The sequence below is a fragment of the Anguilla rostrata genome, chromosome 14, assembly GCF_018555375.3.
Source record: "Anguilla rostrata isolate EN2019 chromosome 14, ASM1855537v3, whole genome shotgun sequence".
Taxonomy (NCBI): domain Eukaryota; kingdom Metazoa; phylum Chordata; class Actinopteri; order Anguilliformes; family Anguillidae; genus Anguilla; species Anguilla rostrata.
This window is the reverse complement of record NC_057946.1, coordinates 9982377-10005660: the sequence shown is the minus strand read 5'-3', so window position 1 is coordinate 10005660 and position 23284 is coordinate 9982377. Positions and strand designations below refer to the sequence as shown.

The 23284-nt window shown below is 38.2% G+C and overlaps 1 protein-coding gene across 1 annotated transcript in view; it reads left to right on the top strand.

Moving 5' to 3' along the window:
- The first annotated feature begins 410 nt into the window (after positions 1-410).
- Positions 411-23284, top strand: part of camk4 (calcium/calmodulin-dependent protein kinase IV) — a 56716-nt gene continuing 33842 nt past the window's right edge. The window contains exons 1-2 of the mRNA XM_064309397.1: positions 411-861; positions 21695-21773. Of these exons, the coding sequence (XP_064165467.1) occupies positions 746-861; positions 21695-21773 (195 nt within the window). The 5' untranslated portion in view covers positions 411-745. The remainder of the gene's footprint in view (positions 862-21694; positions 21774-23284) is intronic.

Sequence of the window (23284 nt, the reverse complement as noted above, 5' to 3'; positions counted from 1 at the left end):
GAAGTGACAACTGGCAAAAGAGAGATCATCTCTGTGGCCAACAGGGTCACTGACCGTTTAAGGTAGCTTTGTAATGACATTGCAGTCGAACTAGTCTCTATGAAAATAGTCTCTGTCCATTACATCATTTGAATGCCATTTGTGAACGACTCCTAATACAACATATATTCAATATCCACAAAGGGGGTTGGGGGAGACTATATTAAATATTATATGCTATTTTTAAATAGGTAATTAAATTCAAGGTGGCTGGACAAGTATTGCATGCCCGATAATTATTGTATCGTTGCAGGTGATAATTTAAATTAGACTTCATTAATTGCCGCGGTTATCCTTGTTATTGTGGTTACATGGCCGGTAGTAGGACCCAGTAGACGTCATGTTCGAACGCACCCTGGCTGCCCTTCCTCCACACACTGCTAGCTTCTGCTGTTGAGAGTGCTGCAAGTGCAAAGTAGCGGTGCAGACGTTAGATAGACTGACAACCTTTGAAGTCCCCGCTTGTTTTCAGTGCTCCCGTGTTAACTTTAATTCGATTGTACTTTCTGATCCGAATACCATTTTAATGTTACGTGTCTTACTGGTAACGGCTTTTGGTAATTCGACAATCGCTGCACAAGTCATCCTTCACATACGTTTCAGGTAGCAATTTTCTACATCCCCGTGTTTGAGTAAAATAGCGTGAATCGCCGCTGGGAATAGCCTACAGCTCGCGGGCTACTGTTATCCATCTGAAGAGTCGGGGATGCTGAAAGTCACCATGCCCTCGCCCAGACCAGGGGCTGCTTCGGAATACTGGATAGACGGCTCAAAAAAGGAGACATTGGCGGACTACTATGAGCTGGAGTCTGAACTGGGACGGTGAGTGCGGCTGTTATGAATTCTATACAACGCTGTCTGTAGGCATGTCCTCCCATGCATTATGAAGAACTCCTCCATTTTAATTATAAACAAACTCGGTTTGATTATTATTTTTTCGTCATGCAGTATCCAAATACATACAGTGTCGCTACTCTATATGCTTGATTCCACTGTAGTTACTGTAGACTATAATGACAATGTAGTCTATATTGAAACAGTTGAAGTGTATTTTTCTCAGTAATGCATAGTAGTCATTTTGGTGTGACTTACATCAGTTATTATTTTTATCTTCTCTCTCTCTCTCTCTCTCTCTCTCTCTCTCTCTCTCTCTCTGTCTCTCTCTCAAACACACACACACACACACACACACACACACTCACACATTCATACACACCATTGTGTGCGACACAATGCTTGCAGGTTGCATGCTACCACAATTTCCTGAGTACAACTGCCTGATGTTATGCGCCTGATGTTACTTGTTATAGTTACAAAAACAGCTTTTCAAACGATAAACTACATTTGAAGGAAGGATGTATATGATTTCATACAGCCCCCCCCCCCCTTATATGTTATTCAGCCTAAATCATTTCCTTTGTTTGAGCTCTGTCTTTCAACCACATCCGTAAATGGTTCAGTCTAAAAGAGATACAGCTTTAAAGACAAAAATGTGTGTGCTTTAATTGTTGTAGGGCCTACTTTTTGCATCTTGGTTTGATTTATGACAACATATGGGCTCTGTATTTAAAACTTTCATATTCTGATGACAATAATGAGGCTGCTGATGCTGGTGATGATTCTCATCACATTCATGTAGACTGTGATATAGATCTCATCACTGGTGCCTCAAAAAGCTTCATGATTTTATATCAGGGACGTCAGTCAACATCATCTGTTTAAATGTCAACATAGTTTGAGTCAGTTCCATATACTGAAGATTGAATAGAATAGATGTTTTATAATTGGATATACCTGATGCCATCTCATTTGGCACAGTATGTTTGATGCAATAGTATGATGGTGCTCAGGCAAAAGGGCCATTATTACATGCCATCTAGTATCCTTTTTATTTTTCAGAATGCCTGAATGTAAAACTGAAATAGAATCAAAAATTGGATTTTTTGAAAGTACAAATGTCAGGATGGTATTGGTGAATGTTTCTGTCGTGTACAGGCTTTGTATCCTTGTAATTTCCTACCTTTTTAGCTGTACCTATCTAAAAACAGAGAAGCTGTCTGTGTGATTACATGCTGTTCTGTAACCTTGACAATGGGCCCTGATACCATTCAAGCTGGTTTAAATCTCCACATTCATGCTGTCTGCTGTGCACCTGGCCTCTTTAACTGAGATGTAGACAGAACATTGCAGATATTGCATAGCCATGGAGTTTACAGAGGCAATTGCAACTTTGGTGCATGAAGCAAGAGTAGAATATGCTTTGCCTGCTTGTTTGGCCTTCCTGCTCAATCTCTTTATACTGTTAGAATGAGTGGAGGTTAAAGTGTATTTTCACAACAATGAAGAAAAATGCCCAAACACCTGTCCAACAAACCAAAACACACTTCAGGAGGCAGTCATGGATGTGTCAGTGACTACTGTCCGCAGAAGACTTCACGAACAGAGCTAAAGGGGCTACACTGCAAGATGCAAACCACGAGTTAGTTACAAAAACAGGATGGCCAGGTTACAGTTTGCTAAGATGTAGGCTACCTAAAATATCCCGCATAATTTTGGCTATTTTTGGTACATCTTAGCACCCCTGTCTTATGTGAAACGTGGTGGTGGCTGTGTTATGGATCGGGGTTTGGGCATGTAAGGCAACCGCAGGTACTGCCTCACCTGTCTTTATCAATGATGTCACTGCTGCTGATAGCAGTAGCAGAATGAATTCTGCAGTGCACAGATGCATCTTAACTGCTCATTTTCAAGCAAATGTCTCCACACTCATTGGACAGCACTTCATCCTACAGGAAGACAATGATCCCAAACATACTTCTAAAGCATCTAAATCCAGTTGGACATGAGTTTCATTTGCTGAAGAGAAAAGCCCCAGAAATTATCAGGAGCTGAAGATGGCTGCTGTGCAGGCCTGGCAGAGCCATACCAGAGAAGATACTCAGCATCTGGTGATGTTGAATATGCGATAAAGTACTAAACATGACTACTTTCATTTTCGTAACATTCATATGTCCCAAGCATTATGGGGGGAGGGGGGGGGGTGTGAAAAGTGCTGTAATTTCTACATGGTCAAACCAAAGTGTTTAAAAATAACCTTAAATAAAAGCTGCAAATGTGCACTTCAACCATCACACTTTAACAATGTGAATTGTATGATCACAAATCTGAAATTGTGGAGTCCAGAGGCAAATAAAGAAGAAAATGTCAGTGTTACAAACATTATGGAGTTCACTATGTGAAAAGAAGAGTGGTCATGTTTCAGGTGGTGTCATAAGCAAATGCTATTGCTATCTGAAGGTACATTACACATTCATATTTTATTTCAAGGGAGCTTTATGGACAGTCCATCATAGCTTGTTGAATATTTTTCATGGCTTTATTTCCATGAGCAAATTATTGACATCTTTCTTTATCTGTTTCTATGGAGATAGTGAACAGCAGTAGAAAATGGATGATGATATACATTTATAACATAATTAGTTTATAATTCAGTATTTAAAAAAATGTATTTCCTGTTTTGCTGATGCAAATTCAACAAAGCACTATTTCCTGTTGATCATTCTGAAAAGGGGAGAGTAGAAGTAAATAGCCTATATACAGTGCCCTCCAGAAGTGCCCTTAAAGATGAGCAAAAAAAGATATACAAAATGAACAACGCAGGTAATGTGTTTTAGGGTCACCAGTTTCCAAAGCAGTTTTCTCACCTGCATTCCAGTAATCCCTCAGCATGAGGCCAGGAGGGGCTTCTGTGATGCAAGTTTTTGACAATTACCACATAAAACCTCACCAGTCATCGACTGAGTTGGTTGGAACAGACAGGTATGATTTTTGGAAAGATTTGGAAAGATTTTCTTGCCTCTGTCCCTGAACTCCCGCAATGCCATTGAAGTGCTGTTTTCTTGTGATAATAATTTGAAATTGTTGACAGTTCTTGTCTAATCCTGGAATTGAGTCTAGAGGGAGTTTTGTCAAGTGTACGGACCTGGGGGTAAAAAAAAACCCTAACAGCCTCAAGTAGCCTAATTTGTGTGCTATGTGGTTGAACTAAATACATTTTATTTTGGAGTGCATTTGGGTTGTAACATGTTGTCAGTTTATCTGCATCTTCTCTGCATATTTCAACACATTTGGTTCTTTATTGTATTGACTGTACTCTGTTTGCTTTTTTTTTTTTTTCAAACCTATTGTATGTTTCATGGATTCTGATTTGTCGACTCTCAATCCAGTCAGTTCAATGAGGCTTTTGCCATGTTCTACAATCAGTGTGAGCGGTGGCCCTAAATGTCTGTGGCACAACAACTAACTCCCTGAGCTGTGCTAACACAGCAGTATTTGCTGAGAAATATCAGGGTCCACAAATCCCAAATAGTAGGCTAATAGAGGCAGTGGGAATGGTACAGCACAGCAGAATGCCAACTGCCCCCTCTCGTTTTGCATGGCTCACGTGGGTGTTGAACTTGCGTCAGTATTCAGTTCCTTAGAAGCAGGGAGTAGTGCAGCTTACCGCTTGGAGAATGCTTCAAAAACATTTTTAACAGCTTCCACTGGTTTCACTTTCGCGGAAATGTGCCATGTATCGACACGGCTGTGGCCACAGACATGCTGTCATCTGAGTTTCTAAGACCTGTATACTTACTTTTAATGTGCCTCGAGCAGCCCGTTACACATACTTCAATCTAGGATGTTTTGCAAAGGGGACTGCTCTGCTGTTGATTACATTCTTATTTAGAAATGTAATCCAGTTTCTTATACTGGAATGGTTTCATTCATGAGTCATCAGTCAAATCCAGAGGTGACATCTGTCCACCATTCAAAGCTCGCTAGGATCCCTGTTGACAGGTGATTCCCTCTTGCTGTTGGTCTCCAGCTTTTTAAAATTTTTATTGCAAATGTTGATCTACTGTTGTTTTTTGCACATGTAATGATGAATTTCAAACCGTGCAGTGTGTATTGAATCCGTCAGGGTGCAGTGTACCAGGCGGATGCTGATACACTCTCGGTAGCTTAAATAGTTTTTTGTTTGACATTCCTTGCATGTTTACTTTCCTTATTCTCCATGTGAAAGGAAACCTAGAGTCACAATTGACCAATATTTGTATGATTAGTCATGTGATTGCCCTAACCCAGTGCTCATGGAGACCATATGCAATGCAAGTTTAAAACCCTGTGAGCCACATGGTTTAGAAAAAATTGTGACCTTACTATTTACACATGTTGTTTATTGTTTATTTTAGTTTATAGTCTCTTTTGTTTATCTTTATCAAGCATGCCGATACCTTTGGAGGGTAATGGTCATAGTTAGATCAAACTTGGCTGACTACATTTCAGTGCCTATGCATAAACATAAGGAGCAATGTAAAGTAGTCATTCTTGTTATTCAGGAGTATTCTCTGAGCAACGTTTGAGTTTTGTGTCATCAAGAAACCCTGAAGAGGTAGGAAACGATTAGTCCTTGAGGAGTGATTCTTTGGAGATTTACCTTTTCCCATCTAGTTCCTATTCAGTGTATTCATGCAAAAGTGTTGACTGTACATCATTACGCCAGTATTACAAATACTTGGCAGGAAGGGTTGCTGGTGGAAGATCCACAAGTTCAGTTGAGCTTGGGGTTGGGAAAAATAAGATTAAAAATCAGCGATAAAAATATAAAAATTAAAAAGTAAGCACCAAAGGAACCAAGACCACCCAGATACTGTTGACTAATCAAGAAGAGGTAGGCTAATTCACACATGACTGATGATCATCATACAGCCCTTGTAGGAACCGTTAATTCAGTTCCATACTTACTGTAAGAAGGAGACCCACAGCCCACCAGGCAGGCTCCTTATACAGGGTCTCCAGGGTCTCATAATGCTGGTACAGCTGTGTGAATAGAGATTCTGAACCTGTGCTGGCCTGGAGTCTACATCATTCCTTCAGTCTGGATTCCTGGACCATTTCCCCTTCAGTTCATTATGCATGCAAAATAGAAAGAGGGAAAAGAAGACCTTGACCATCAACCAAACGTATGACACCCGGTCTAATAATTGTAATGAATTAAAAAATATTCATGTTCAGTAAATTCATATTAATTCCAATCATTGGAATTCAGGTTCTGCGATGCAGAAATTTCTGTTTGCAGTGTCAGCCCATCATATTTAATGGAAGGGGAGGCAAAGTTATGTATTTATTCTGCAATAAATTAAAATGCAGTCGTCATATGGTAATTTCTTGATATTGAAAATTAACCTGCACTTAATGTAAACCTACTTTTGTTAGACCGTGATTTTAAAAGCAGAATAATTCCATGTTACGTTGGTTTTAGGTGGCTTTTCTTAAATGCCCTGACTCATCTCATTTATTTTTTCTGTAGGCTGTTGTTGTTTCTTTGTAGCGCACTGAAGGACATATGTCCATTAGCCCACACATGTTGCAACAGTTACAGGCACTCCGAGGGATGCAGGAAGGAAACAAAACAATACAGCATTCTTATTCTTACTTCTTGGTAATATTTGCATTTCGATAGAGTAAAACATGATCACAGATCTCAGATGTCAGGCTTCAGCACAGATCATATGACCTTGTTTGATCAAAGCATGGTGTACCTTGACTGATAATTGTTGTACAGCTACCTTGGTGATATGACCAGCATGTCACTATGCTGGAGAATTGAAACAATAGTTATTGTTTATTGTTGAATGGACAAGTACTTGTATTTGTACAGTTCTTTATAGTACACAAGGGTACTGATTTTAAAGCAGCAGCCACATAGAGTGTAGATAGTTTTTAGCACATACCATAATTTCAGGATGTTGTTGTTTGTTTGTGAAGGCCTCTCAAGGCTGAGGTTTGGAATTGTGTGCAGTACAAAGAGACTCAATGTTTACCTCATTGTCAATACTGCATGATGTCTGTTGGGAACATTAATACCATCTTGGAAAATTAGTTATTTTTCTCTCATCTCTGACAGGATATTAAACATAAAACAAGGTCAGGACTCAAATTCTGTCACATTGTTTTCCCTTGGTAATGGGAAATATAAACAGAATACTAGAGAAAAAAGCAATGTGTGCCAATATATATATATATAAATAATAAAACCTATTGTTTCTTAAAATATTAATTGTATGTATGATGTTGGATATGATGCATGTGTTTCATAAGTCTGTGTGTGTAGTTTCATACAATTTCATGCAGTGACTCATCTACTCTTCTATATTGTGTCTTTGAAGCCTTTCTTGCTGAGAGATTATATTGAAAACACAGTATCTGAGATGCAGGTCATAATGCAAATACAATGATAAATACAATGAGATCAATGAGATTAAGGATCCCCCTTTTCTCAAACATTGGACAGGGCATTTTGCTTCAGTAATAATGTGCATTGTAGACTTTGCTGTCACCTTCCTTAGATTGGTTATACTGGATTGAAATAGTGCAGGCATGTATTTCATCTATAGGTATTATATACATCGCTCCAGAGCATGCGTTTCTACTGCTCCAGAGCCCAGTGGCAGTGTGCTGTATATTGTATATTGACTCCAATTTATCTATTTCAGCTTTATTTTTTTCTTCTTCTTCAAATAATACGTTGTGCATTTCAGCATTAATTTCTTTATTGAAAAAATCAGAAGGACAATTCATATTTATGTTTAATTATTTGTCTAGGTATGGCTTGTTTTAGTAATCTGTTTTATTGTATCTCTTTCACCACACAATAGATTAGAATTCCACCCCTTTTTTACTGTATACAATCCCCTTTAGAATCAGTTCCTTTTCTGGGTTAGGTGATTTCTTTGTGTGCCACAGTGCAATATTCCATAGCCTCCATGAGGCTGTGGCTTATAATCTGTTTATAGAGCAGATGATGGCTGCGCAAGCAAACAGTTCAGTAATGATATGCTTATTTTCATAATTTTATCAAGCTTAATCACTGACAGACCGCATGGGTTCTAGGTCACACCGTACATCAAACAACTCCAGTTTGATGTGAAGGGAGAAATCAAAATCTGCGATGAGAGGTATTGCATAGTATGTGTCACGCATTTGCGTAAGTGATTGGGAATTTATTCAGATGCTCATTGAGCTCCCGTTGGCAACTCTTGTGGCCACAGCATGGAAAAATGACACAAATAAATATACCATTTTACCCTTTGCTATTCGAGCAGACATTGTCTATGAAAACAGTTCTTTCTTTGAGGCAATATTTTAAATTTCAGGCCCAGGGTGTAATTTCGGAACATTGTGTCTTGTTTAAAATCACGATTAGCAGGCAAGGAGTTCCAATGATGTTCTTGTTGTTTTGCCCGTGAAGTTATGCATAGATCTGCCTCCTTAATGCCTTCTTAATAGACTGCTGTTGACTCAGTTGCAACTGAAATTAATTTGAAAATTAATACCAAAAACTGTACGCGTGTTACTCATCTCCACGCCTATGTTGTACAGTTGGAAAGTGCAGGACTGAGGATTCTCAAGAATACCTGTCAGTTTTTCTTAACCTGCCATATTAGCATTTTTATTTTTATTTTTATTTCACTAGCAATAGTAAAAAGTACTGTCATTGCAAGTTTAAAAAACAACACTTTATGGTAAGTACTGCTAGACAGGACAAGGCACTGTACTGTTTGTACTGTGTCTTGTTGAAGTAGTCATTAGTTCTTTAATTGAATCTTGTGACAAGGTTCCCAGAAACTGGAGTCATTAGCATGCCAGATCTTTTACAATTTTGCTTTTTTAAATTAGTGCAGGCATCCGTATAATGTGATTAATGGGAGAGCTGATTCCTTTATCTGCTTAATATTAGGGATGTGCATTTCAAATGATTAGACATGTTAATATTCTGTGGCTGACCTGGCTTGATATTCAAATAGCTGTGTCTTGTTTTCCTTGAACACGGCTTGAACCTCCTGCCGTCTCTGTCTAAATAATGACTTCCTGCTGACAGATCTGTATTTACTTGAACTTTAAGGCAGGAAAGAGATAACATTAATGAAATATTAGCTTATTATGCAGGTTATTATGCTCTCCTACAAAGTTATTTATTACACAGGAAAAAATGATCAATAAGCAATCCTGGTTTGTGTAGCCTAATTGATAATGTGTGCTTGTGGAATATTTGGTTGGTCAATTATTGTGTTACATTTTTTATTAAAACTGTGTAGTTACATTGATATTCTTCACTTAAGTGAAAATATGGAGACAATGCAGAACTATGGGGATAAATAAATGCAAAATTATGCAATAGTGAACATTATTTGGGAGCTGGCTTTATGTTATGCTAAAATCGCTGTTATTTTCTTTCATAGGGTTTTTCCAACTCTACATTATTAATTTGGTTTATATGCTGTTTTAGTTTGAGGTAGTTCATTGAGGTATGGATTTTATCAAGTGAAGAAAGATGCCAGAACAAATAACCAGGACACAGTAAATTTTCTTACATTTATTCACCTTTATTTCTACTTCCCCTCCAACTGTTTATGGATGGCACTATTTGTCAGTGACCAAATTAGCATTTTATCTGAAAACTCAGAGATCACAAACTGATTACTTTTATAAGAATTGTTACTTTACCAAGAATAATGAAACACCAAATAATAAATAAAATATTTCATAATAATTTAAATATTTATTGAATTAGTGTGCTAAAAATGCAGAAGAGCTGTTTCTCTTTAGTGCTGAGAGACCTGTATTAAAATATTTTATTGACCATATTAATTTTCGTTCATGAACTGGTTATCCTTTGCATATCCTTACACATAAATAATTCCCACACTGATTGTGAAAATAAGACAAAGGGGTTCAGATATTCAACCCTGGGGCTATGCCATATTCCAATATCGAATTAGTCTAAAAGCACATAAAAGCTTTATTCCTTCTCATTTTTCCCTCTTGATTGTCAATAATCCCTACGATGTCAATACTGCCCCATTTACAGCAGCAATAGATTTGTCTGCACGCTGCCAAGATTGTCCTGTGAAGCTAGCAACAGGGACCGGAATGAATCCTTGGCTTGACCATCTAACGTTTGTCTTGATAACGCAGGCAGAATTAAACGGGTGACATTCGGCTGCATTAGGGTGCGCCGTGTCATAAGAAATTACAAGAGCAATAAATCAGGATTGCCACAATCCAAGATCCTCTCTTGCCGTCTGGAATTCCTGACAAGCAGAATGCTGGCAAAGTGTTTACAGGAGGAACCTAGCGTGCGGAAGGTGGTACAGTACAGGATGACTTTGATACATTTTTGTGCTTTACAAAGCAAAGTATGACAAGTCCTCACGCCATCCTTATTTCCTATATGTGTCTCTCACCCAGCTCCACTGCAATTTTTTAGGAAATATATGGGATAGAACTGTGTCGGATTCTGAGTGCTTTCATCTTGGAGGGAAGTACCTATTAATTATTTATGTTTCTCCCCCTTGCATAATAATGTGGTTGAAAATTCGCACACTGCAAACGTGGCTGTCATGAATTCCAGTCAAATCATAATACTTTATGCAGAACCGGGCTTCAGTGAAGTATGATGTTAAAATTTAATTACAATTAATACAGTACAGCCCTTTTTGTATATCAGAAAAGCTTTCCCAAAGGAAACATGACTGTGAAGGTAACATCTCAGAATTTTTACAAGTTCATTTTTTCATTTGTATTATTTTCATAGGGGCTCTGCTTCTCAGAATGCGTGTCGCATTTTGTGCAAAAATAACCTTTTGACAGATGGGCAAGTCGAACACGGTTAACTGATCAGTATTTCTAAATGGATTGCCTGCAAAGCACATGGAAATTGTCTGTGCTCTGGGTGGAGTGTATTGCTGTAACATGATATACAGTCTGTCATGAACTGACAGGGCTTTCATCTCACTTGTAGTTGGATATGTGGTTTTGATTATCAATTGTTTAAAAAAAACAAAAAAAAAAAACAGATGGAAGTGCGAACACTAAGAAGACAGTATACATTAAGGGCGTATTGTGCAAGTCCAGTGAGATGTTCTCAGATTTTGCTATCTCTACTGAACATTCTTCCAGGGTGAGAGACAGATAATGAAATAATTTCATATTCTGCCAGTGAACTACTGTATAAAATTTGACACTTTCTGTGTGGGTGTGTCTATTTAAATGATTCGGACAGACTTTTTTTTTTGATTTGGCTGTGTACTCCACAATTTTAGATTTTTAATCAAACCTACGAATTGTTTGATTACAAATCTAAAATTATGGAGTAGAGAGGCAAATCAAATCTTTGTCCCAAACATTATGGAGCTCACTGTACATTAATGTAAATTTGCTGGCGATCCACCCATTCCCTTTATCACAGAATAAAGATTTGGTTATCTTGAGAACTGTAAAGCAAGCCCAGACATACAGAAAGAGTCTTATATCTTCTAAAGCCATTATACGGTCTTTGACCACAGCTCCCTAACTCTACAGGGGTTGAATGCGCAGGAAATTAGAAATGGTGGTGATTTCCCGATTTGGGCCACAGTTCAATCTCTTGAAAACGGGTCACTTGCAATTTATTATCTTCTCTTGTGATCTACAGAGCTTAGGTTTCAGTAATATTACATGAATCTCCAATCTTAGCCTATGAGCTCCATAGCACATAGTATTTTTGCTCCATTAGATTTCATAACCTTTGTCTGTGAACACATTTATGTATGTTTGTTTACTGAATGAATTGCTATAGAGCATTCTGAAGCAACTGAAAAAGAACAAACAAGATGGCACTCCATTCAGAAGAATGTGGACAGTGCAACATGATCATGCAAATCCCTGAGAAACGTATTATGTATTGCTCTATTCCGACAAAGCAAGTGTTACGGTATGGTTGATCATATACAGGTAGCTGTATTGCGAGCATGTCAAAATTACATTTAGCTTTTTTCCACAACAGTCAAAAATGTAGGGGATAGCGGGGCAAAATCTATCAAAGGGTAAAATGTAACACAGACTTTTTAGGTAGATGCATCGAGCTTGAACAACATATTTCATGTTAAACACACAGAATTACCATCTCTTTGTCTCTAACGAACGGCGGGGGAGTAATAAATATTTCAGGAGGTATTGCCAAAAGGCTGTTTTGGCTATATGCAAGTGAATTTTTTTAGCGCAAGAGTTTTTCAGCTAGTGTACTGTGTGTGTATATCATGGAATCCAAATGTATGTAATTGTAAACAGTCTTTTAGTGAATAACAGGTAGCATAGTTTTGATACAGCATGCTAGCTTGTTGGGATTGCTAGCCAGGCAAAAGTGCAGACACTCCCCCTGTGGGGTTAAACCGAACAAGGCTGATAACCTCTTGTCAGTAGACTATTAATTAACTAGTTGATTGGTTTCGTTCAACTCAGACCGGATCTTCATAAATATATTTAACTCAACTTTAGGCTACGTACATTATTCTCTGATTCCCGTCTAATGTCTGTTCGATCATATGTATCAGTCGATGTCACATATTTGGCACTACCCTACCAGAGAAACCAAGCAACAAGTGGAAGCTGGGGTGGAGGACAGGGTTGTCAGAATAAGTATGATGTGTTTAACTGCTACATGGGTACATTTTATTATGTTGCCACTTATAACTATTGCAGTTTATCGGTATTTGGTTGCAGATGACTGGAATTATAGACAGCCGTGATGTCCTTTTTTTGCATGGAATTCCTGCCTTCAACTTATTGGTACATGTCTGGTTTGTAGTTCCAACTGGACAACATAATGTCAGTCAGAGTAATTGATGGGAGAATTTTACCTGTAGTTTCTAATGGATTTGTGTGCCAGTGACTCGGTTGGGTATTCGTTGTTGAGTGTGCGGGGTTGAGATCGGAGGAGGAGGCTTCTTTGTTTGTAAACAGGACCACAGCAAGGCTAAAAAAATCCTGCATAGTATGCCTTTAAAAGACGGTACTTCTAACCTGTTATGTATTTTTTGGAAACACAATAATCCTTATCAAAAATGTCATAAAAGCAAATGCATTATTTTCAGAAAATGTTTCGCTTACGGACTACAGACTGGGGGACAGTCTCTAGAAGAAGAAAATTCTCAGAAATTGGTGTGTGCATTATCTTTTCAGCTGGCGGTCTGTCGCTGCTGTCACAGTACTTAGCTGGTGAGGGCAGATCACACACACATGCATCTGTGTCCGTCTGTCCATCTGTCTGTATACAGTAGGGCTTGTGGTGCACTCAGGAATGATCAATAAAAATACTCTAAATAATGGAGGGCGTAGGCTACTTCAAAGTGGCATGTGATGTAAAATGAATCAGCACAGCACTAAAGAGAAAGCTGAGATTGCAAAGGATTCATTAGTTTCTTGGCGGAGCTGTTTTTGTGCGGCATTGTGGAGAGTGATTGTTTTCAGCATTGTGAAAGGAAACAGGCACGGTCCAGAGAAGCACTAGTGGGTTGAAATGTAGCACACTCACCCTTAGTCAGATGCCTTGTGAGAATAATGAGGAATGGAAGGCAGAGTAGCTTCTGGAAAGCTTGATTAAATGCTTACCATTCCAGAGGTGAGGCTCCTGACAAATCAGTACCCTGGTGAATTTGGATCTGCTTTTCAGTGTATTTTATCATTTAGTTTTACCATGGCTTTAAAATGTTGGTAGCGTCTTTTCCAATATTGGCAAACACTTTCTGGCGTGTTTGCAAAGATCTTAATTTTGCTTCCGAGTGGTTGGATCTCACTGTCTACCTGTATGGGTTTGACCTCCATGCTGCCTTTTGAAGCTGGTATTCTTCTCTACTCAACAGGAACATAGATTACATGAGCCAGAGAAAGGGGGGGGGGGGGGAGGGGGGGAGGAGGAGATGCTTTCACCCAGCCAGTGATTTGAAAAGGTTCAGAGCGTCACGTCCTGACACATGGTGTTTGGGGCACTGCTTCACACCAGCTGAATTCTGTGTGCTCTAATTGAGAGGCCAGTAATGCATCCCGGTCCACAGGACACTGCAGAGAGAGACAGAGCTGAATTCATAATTCAGCCTCCCATTCCCCTTGGAAAAAAAACATCCAGTTCTCATGCTGGATTCTATTGTGTAACATCATGAAAATTAAAACCTGTTTTCTGATATTTGTCCATGGACAGATAAATGAATCATTTCATTTCTAAGAAATGAGTGATTCATAACAATGGATTCATTAATCGACTGAAACAATTATCAATTTTCAATAATCAAAGACCTGGGATCCATGTCACTTTGGATGCCATTTTCAGCAAGCACATCAAAATACATACACAATTTTAGTCATGTATTGTGGGCCGGTGCTGCAGGATTTTCCAAAATGTGTTTTGTTTTTTTTTCTCCAGTTAAATTATGTAATAAGCACAGAACAGAAAACAAGGTTACTTCCCACATGAATCTGAGCAGCTGTCCTGCTCTGCACACTGCTCTCATGCAGTGCTCTGTGCTAATGAATAGGGAAGCAGGCCTCCCTCAGTACTGCAGCACCCAGGCATTCAGAGACAAAGACTGCAGTAATTTTGGACGCTAACGATTAGCTTCCCTACCTTGTCATTTGTAAATGAATTACCACTCGGTTGCTAAGTGCTCCCTGTATGCACATTCCTGCATCCACAGAGGTCTATCACCCTTAATGGATTCAGTCACACTCATTCTGAATTACTGTTCACTTGCAACAGTTTTATCATCAGTTTTATCTTCTTCTTCTTCTTCTTCTTTTTCTTATATGATTATTCTTTTGTAGATTTTTGCTCTTCTGGTAAAACTGCCTATTCAGTTTTAACCAAACTTTGCAAATTAATAGAGTGGTACACCCAACAATGATTGAGAGATTTTGGCCTTTATTGGTCACTTGGTGGCACTATAGCAAACGGTTGAAAATGTAACATTGAGAGGCCTGATCCCTTGGACCTAGAATCAAAAATATTTTCCCTAGATTCTTCTCCTCTCATAGGACAAATTCATCTCTACCACAAAAAAATGTGTTACATGTTCCACCATTTAGAATTTTTGAAATACCCGCTGCCTCCTTCTAGATGCTGTACCCAACAATAGATGACGAATTTTGGCCTTTATTGGTCACTGTGGCACTATAGCAAACGCCTGCAGTAAGCATCTGAGGACTGATCCCTGGAACCCTAAATCAAAAATTTCCCAGATCTCTTCTAATTCACTAAAAATTCAATTATGTAGATATTTGAAACTTGTTACTCTAACTAATACACTGACTATGGTTTTGGTTGTTGCCATCTTGAGTTGGCTGCTATTTTGGACCATTTTTCCAGTTTTATTGAAATGTAAATAGTTCATGTCCAGTGAATGACCTGAAATGGTACACAGGTAAGTGATAAACTGGTTTAAAAAAAGAGTTTAGGTTTAGGTTACCAAAAACTGAAAAATAATGTAAATTTCAGAATGATAAAAAAGGCCTTTTTCAGGGAACAAGTAATGGGTTAACAACTTACAGCTTTTCTGAGGCAATGGAAGTAAATTAAGCCTTGAAAGTTGATGCAAACAATTCCTACAGGTGTCCCAATTACTTACTTACAAACCCTCTAGCTGTATAAAATCAGTGTTGGAACAGACTGTATTACTACACCCTCCGAAGCATTATTTGGACAATATTGCACTGCAGGAAGTAGTATATTGCTATCATAATGACGAGAAAAAGGCAATTAACAAAGGAAGATAGACAGACCATTATAACCATTAAAATAGTAGGTCTTTCCTTTGCAAAGAAATTGCAAATCAAGCCAAGGTGCCAGTGAGTACAGTTTCCTACACCATCGAATGGCACTTGGAAACTTGAGGAAACTCTGACAGGAAAAGGTCCGACAGACCCAAAGCCACAACAGAATCAGAAGATAAGTTTCTGAGAGTCAACAGCTTGCGTGATAGGCGGCTCACATGACAACAGCTTCAAGCACAACTTAACAGTGGTCGAAGTAAAGACTCAGTTTCAACTGTGAAGAGAAGTCTTCCAGCTGCAGGCTTGACAGGTCTAGTGGCAGTACGAAAGCCATTGCTAAAATGGCAAAATAAGAAAAGGAGGCTTGCCTGGACCATGAAGCACCGGCAGTGGACTACTGAAGACTGGAAGAAGGTCCGATTAATCAAAATTTTAAATCTTCAGTTCATCACGCAGCGTTTTTGTACGCCGTCGAGCAGATGAAGGATGGTTCCTGAGTGTGTGACACAAACTGTCAAACATGGAGGAGGAAGCGTGAATGCCTGGAGCTTTTTTGCTGGATCCAGAGTTGGCGACTTGCACAGAGTGACTGGCACCCTGAACCAAAAGGGCTACCACAGCATTTTTCAGCACCATGCAATACCCTCTAGTCAACACCTAGTTGGTCTGGGGTTCATCCTACAGCAAGATAATGACCCAGAACATACCTCCAGGCTATGTCAGAACTACCTTAGAAGAAAAGAACAAGACGGTAGGCTTCAAATAATGGAATAGTCAGCACAGTCTCTGGACTTAAACCCCATCGAGCTGGTTTGGGTTTAATTGGACAGAATGATGAAAGCAAAGCATCCTACAAGTGCAACACATTTGTGGGAACCTCTGCAACAGTGTTGGGAAGATCTTTCTGAACAATATTTGATTTCCATTGCAGAATGAATGCCAGAAGTGTGTTCAGCTGTTAGGCTATATCTTTTATATAAACTTTTGACCGGTAGTGTATGTTCATATGCTACTTTTCACACTTTCACTTGGTTGATTCACATGAAACTGAACATGCTGATCAAGGGTTCCTCCCAAACCCCACAGACCAAATTTGGTGTCGATTTGCCATATGGGTGTGCTATAGGAGTCCCTTAATTGCACCTATTATTATTATTATTATTATTATTATTATTATTATTATTATTATTATTTAATCATTATTATTTTTTTATTTATTTTTATTTTTATTTTTATTTTTATTTTTATTTTTATTTTTATTTTTATTTTTATTTTTATTATTATTATTTTTATTTTTATTATTATTATTATTATTATTATTATTGTGGCTGCAGTTGTTGCACACTAAAACAGTAATAATATAATTATAATACCTCACTGTATTTTCAAATAACAATTGAAACTGGATGAAAATTAAACATTAGTTTGTAACTGACAAAATTGATTGAGCAAGTCTCATTCTCCACTGGGAATACACAGCCTTATCAAGGGAACACACTTACATAAAATTTCATTCTGAAGGTGAAACAAAAAAGCAAGAAGTGTGCACTCCCACATTCCAGCGCTAGTTTATAATCCATTAAAATAGTACAAATAAACAACTTTTTGTTTTTGTCTCCTTAGCCTTTCAAGCTGTTTTTAACTGAATAAATGTTGATAACATTCATATAATTGACATATCACAAATTTGCAAACAAAAAAGGAATTACTTTCAACCAAACTGCATGCGCTCAAAGCTGTCAGAAGACTATTATGGACATCTGCGTGTATATTACCATGCATACTGCTGCATATTCTGTATGGAACAAAAATTGATAAATGAAAAATATGAAAGCCAGTGGGTGTGAAATTGGAATTGTGCAAGTGTGAACATGTCTGTACCAAGCTTGGAGTTGCTATGTCAACTGATACTCTCCTGAAACAGTCCTTTGTTTCTGTTTTATTGCAAGCCACTGTCCACAGGTTTTAATTGCTGGTTGTGACACGGTATCCAAGGGACAGTGTTTATTTTTAAAGTGTTATTAAGCTGTTTCCAAGATATGAACAAATGCGACTGTAAATAGCAGAGTTTCAGAGCAACAGCACACTTTTATATTCCAGTATGAATTCACTCATTCATTCATTTATTCATTCATCTATTCGCTCATTTGTTCATTCGTAATGCCAGGCACTCATGTTTATGTAAGCAGTGAAACAGATACAAAGATAAATGCACAGGCTTGATGTCCTTCAGTGCTTAGTCCTTGTCTGTTTATTCATTTCAATGTAATTTATGCACAGTGGAAAGGCTGTTTTTAAAGACGTGTAAGGCATGTTAAGGAACTTTTCCTCTTTACAGTGAATAATATACTTTTTAAGATGCCATTATGACAATGGCGCTGCATAATATTAATTTATTGAATGTGTTTATTTAGCAGACTGAATCTCTCCTATTTAGAAATGTGTAAGTGAACACATGGATAGGCTGGCTGTTATAGTAAGTGCATCATGTTCTGGACCGGTCCCAAAGCTCTGCTTAATCCCCTGTGAATCCTATGGAGATGCTGGTATGGACAGCTCTCTTTCATGTGCTGAGGAGCTGAGCTGTGACTTCGGTCTTGATGAGATGGCATCTGTTGTGTGTTGAGCTTAGTACCTGATAGGCTTTGCCTGTTCAGAACAGGGCTTTGACAAAGATACTGTGCAAAATATGAATGTGTGTTTTAACTATACTGTATGTCCAAATGCAAAATGAGCTGGAAGAAAGGCAAAGTGATCAGTCTCTATAGTGATTAACATTCTTTCATTTGAGCGTGGTGATCTCTTGGCTGCCTGTTTGTTCTACTGCCTATTTATGATTTATGCAATATAATCAGGTTCAAATTAAACAAATAAATAAGATTGCATTGGGTAAAGTGAACAAAATGATTCCTTGCAAAACCAATTAATATGTCATTTTATTTACTGTGGGGGTCAACCTGGCACAGTTCCTTGCAATTTTTAGGATGCACACTGAAATAAACAGGATTTAACTTGCTTTTGTCTGTTGACCACTCGAGGTGCTCTCAAAACATTTATTTTCTGATATATTTACTGCAAATTGTTGTGCAAACTGAAACCTCTCATAATCTCAAATACATCTCAAATATCTTTTTTTTTTTTTTTTTTACTGTTACTTGTGTCTAAAGTAGGAAACATAGAATGACGAACTATAACTGCTGCAAATCCATTATTCACTTCCTCCTACTTATCAGAAATGGGTGTGAAATTTAACAAATCAGCATTCACACCCTACAAACAGTGTGCATTCTGCTAACGATCCCATAGCATTGTTTCTGCGCTGCCTTCTCATGATCTCATGATTAAATGCAACCATTACGCGTTCTCTCGTACATCACACAGAGAGTCAAGGACTCATTAATACAAATCCTACAGCCCAGCCAACTATTAAATTTTAATGATTTAATGAAATGATGCATTGTACGACTCTGATGATAGGGGAAGCGTCCAGGGGACTCGATGACGGCAAGGTCTCCATGTTTCTAAGAATAGATAGATTCTGCCCGACATTTGCGTATTTCTAAAATATTCTTTCGGAAATCTCTGAATGTGCTTATTCCCATAATAATTACCTGTGTAAATTCTCATTTTTATAGACCAGCTTGGCTGATTTCAAGCATTCATTTATGCTGCGGTTATCTGTGAAGTGGGTTGAGATCATGACACGCACTAATATAAATCCAATCCATTATTACCATTACAATTACAGGGTTAAACCATATTCTGTATACCTTAAATCAGCCAGTCAAACCTTTTAAGCCTTTAATTGATAATTCATGGGTGCAAATTACTTATTTTAATTAAACAGAAATACACTGAGGATAACTGAATGTTCCTAATTACTTGGTAAATACCATGTTTATACATATAATTACTTTAAAATGAAATGGTCTTCATCAGTGTCTCTGCTTCCAAAAAGGGAACTGTATTTTAGCTTGCTGTGAATTATCTCCAATAAATCTGCACTGTTATTTGATGCATCATTATTTATTAAGGCTTATTACATTTTGTAGAATTTTATATTTTGAAAAATAAATGAATTTGTTTCTTATATGCCCAGTAAATATTGCAGTTGTTTCTAGGACTTATTTTAATGGTGATTGCAAAGCACAATGTTAGTCCAGGTAATAGGCTGTTTGAGGCAGCTGCTATTTTTGCGTTTCCAGCTAGTAGTATCTTGTGTTTTTCTCAGCTGGTGTAACAAATCTTGGACATTATGTTTCATTTCCATACGTATGAGTCACCATGGAGATGGTAGTCCAGTTCCTCTCCATCCATAAATGCACAGAAGGAAATGACAGTAATCATGAATTCAAGGGACTGAGAACATTAGTTTATTCTGCCCGATATCTTTTCACTGTTGGGTTGTAACATTTGCTGTTACAAGGCTGTTACTTTCGCCTGATTGGAAGTGTGAGCTTGCTGCCATGGCATACTGTATGTTGTACAGCTTCTATTGTGCACAGACATTTCCGACATATTTTTAAGGTGTTTGGCTTTTGGATTTTAAATTTTGTATTGCGAGCTGGGTAAAAACAAAATATACTCTTTTTAATATCTTGATATCAGCTATTATAGTATTTTTTAAAAAGTGATTTCCTTCTTGAAAAGTACAAATAAATTAAGCCACTTCTGTTAATGACTGCCTTAAGGACTATCATTTTTTTTTAAAAGGTATGATTTGCGGTATCAAAAAATACCCGATTTTTCTGCAAGATTTTTGGCACCACTGACCTGCCTATGCACGTAAAGCTCCAGCAGTGATTGAGTCTGATGTCACAACTTAGAAGTAACATTACATCTGGCTCAAAAGTGGCATTGCTTCCCTCATTTTTAGTTGCCTAATAATTCCAAATGGGCTCAAGAAGTAACTACTGCAAAAGGCAAATCTTCATTTTGGGCTACATTTCCTCTTGGAAACAATGCACTAATTGAACAGGTTTCAGGACAACACGACAGTGTGATGCTTAGACATCCAATAACACAGAGAGAGCAGTGGGGTGGGGAGAGGTGAATGCTGGTTCTTGTTCAGTCAAGCTGCACTGCCCAGATGTGAAACTATACCCTGTACAACTAATAAAGGGTATCAAAAATGATAGTTTAAGTAGAGTATATTCCTCTTTTGCTCACGCAGATCCTGACTAAGTATGTAGACAGGAAAGAAAAAAATATTTATTCTTGCTTTGCAGAGTTCAAAAAGCACTTATTCACACTGTGCTAAAATTGAAAGTGTGAGTATCACTTTGGTGTATGTGAAAGAAATGCTTGTTTGAGATGAAGAGCACCCTACAATGAGATGCTCTCGTTTATGTTACTCCATTACATTTCCAGTGTGTGACAATGCAATCGACCAGGATATCTCTTATGTTTGAATATTGCATGTCTTGTAACTTGAGAATGTCCAGTATTAAGAATCCACATTTACAGATAAATGTAAATATTTTATAAACTCAGGAATATTTCCATTCCAGTGTTGCATTCATCATATTGATAATTTAGATCCATTTGTTATTTGTTCAAGATTCCCTGTCCATTGGAATCAACCTCTTTGTAAGTGGTGCTATGCAAATTAAAGATTAATAGGTAGATAGATTGTTTTGTGTTTCTCTATGTTTCATTATTTTTTTTCATTTTAAAAAAAAAGATTTTCTAAGTCTTTGCGTGTCTTGTCCTGAGGCTTTCCTGCTGTCCTCAGAGACAGAGCGTGAATATAAGAAGGTTTGGTGACAAAAACAGACTGTTCAGCACATCTAGGTTCACCATTTCCGCCCAGCTGAACAGGCCTTACTCCCTATTTAAAAGTGTTCATCCAGCTGTGTCGAAGGCCCCGGGTCTCTGGTAGGAGAGTCTGATAGCTCAGGGAGAGTGGTTGTGCTGTTGTGGCCTTGGTGTAACGTGTGGCGTATGAATGAGCCTCCTTATGCCAATATAATTCACTCTGGGTGTTTATATCTCTAAAACCTTCAGTGTTTTTTTTTTCTCTCTCGTGCAGGGGAGCCACGTCCGTGGTCTTCCGATGCCGGCAGAAAGGAACGCAGAAACCGTATGCAGTTAAATCGCTGAAGAAGACAGTAAGTCATGGCTTTTTTTCCAGAACACTCCGTTCAGCTTTCACTTAATATGAAAGCGTCATCTGCTAATTGAATTCTTTCATTTAAAATTTGAAGTACCTTCCTGCTGGGAATGATTATTGAGCTCAAAGGAAATGTGAGTTACTGTGACTAATGCCTGTGTTCTTGTTTACACGTTGTATGTATTTTCCCTAATATTACAGAATGTGTAAATAAAGTATGTGCATTTTCACAGTAAAATTGAATAATAAATATATACAGTTTTTGCATATTGGAAATTTTCAGGTCAAATACATTTGAATTTGGGTAAAATATAAATGCTACAGATGTCCATGTTTCATAATTCAAAATTCCTTAGCATTTATGGCATCATATATTTAATCAGTATGCAGACAGTTTTTCTTGTTCCTGAAAATGCTACTACTCCAGCATTTTTCATGTTTATCATGTATGACACCAAATACAAATACTTCAGCAAAATGCAGTTCTTTTGACAAAAGTAATTTAGGAGATGCACTAATCTATGAAGTTTGGCTAGAGTGCAGATAGAACTGCAGGTTGTCATGGACCGAGGACATCTGTACATTCCTGCATTCGAGCAGGAACAGGTGGCATTCTCTGCTGGGGCGTGATGACGTGTCTTTGTCTCTCCTGCGTTTTGCTGTCGCATTCACAGCACTACCTGGTGCCTGAACGTCTGCAAAACTCAGGCACATTGCCTATTGTTATCTTGTTAGAGCCATGCAGTGCACTTCAAGTCATACGCCTGTGATAATAATAACATTTCCTGTGTTAACCAGCATAGTCGTTGAAATAATCTTCCTTACCATCTCAAATGTTAAGCATTGTCTGATATTAATCTTCAGCAGTTTGATGATTGAGAGCATTTGAGTTTAATTCTTACATATAATTTCCGTTGAATCTCTGCTTAAGTGCTGGTTCTCGTTACATTGTGCTCTGGTCTGCAGTCAAATGCATGCAGATCGGTGGCCAATCGGTGATGTGAATTTGAGCATAGTTTCACCCCGGGGATGGAGGGTTTCAGTGAGCAGAGTCAGGGGATTTTGGTGGCCCTAAACAAGTCTGTGGGCTGCATTCGGGGGGGGGGGGGTTGGTTGTTAAAATCCTTCTTACATTACATTGTTATGGAATGTTCTCTTGCCATTCCATTTAGAACTTATACTGCTAGTTCCGCGGTAAGGGATGAATAACGTAATTATGAAAATAACGTTATTTACCTTAGATGAACATTGGATCGTGTAGCCCCCCCTAGCAGTTGTGGCCCTAAACAACCGCATAGAGCGTTTATGCCACGGGCTGGCCCTGAGCAGAGTGTTTCAATGCTCATTGCACTTGGTGTACTCCTGTGGCCAGGGGCCTGTGTGCAGTCCGTGCATTCCAGCTCTGAGTTGTGCAGTGCTTGGGCGCAGGGGCTGCACAGTTTAGGTTGTGGACTGCACAGGGAAGATGGTTGGCAGCTGGTTACTGAAGTTTTGGAGAGCACGTGTACT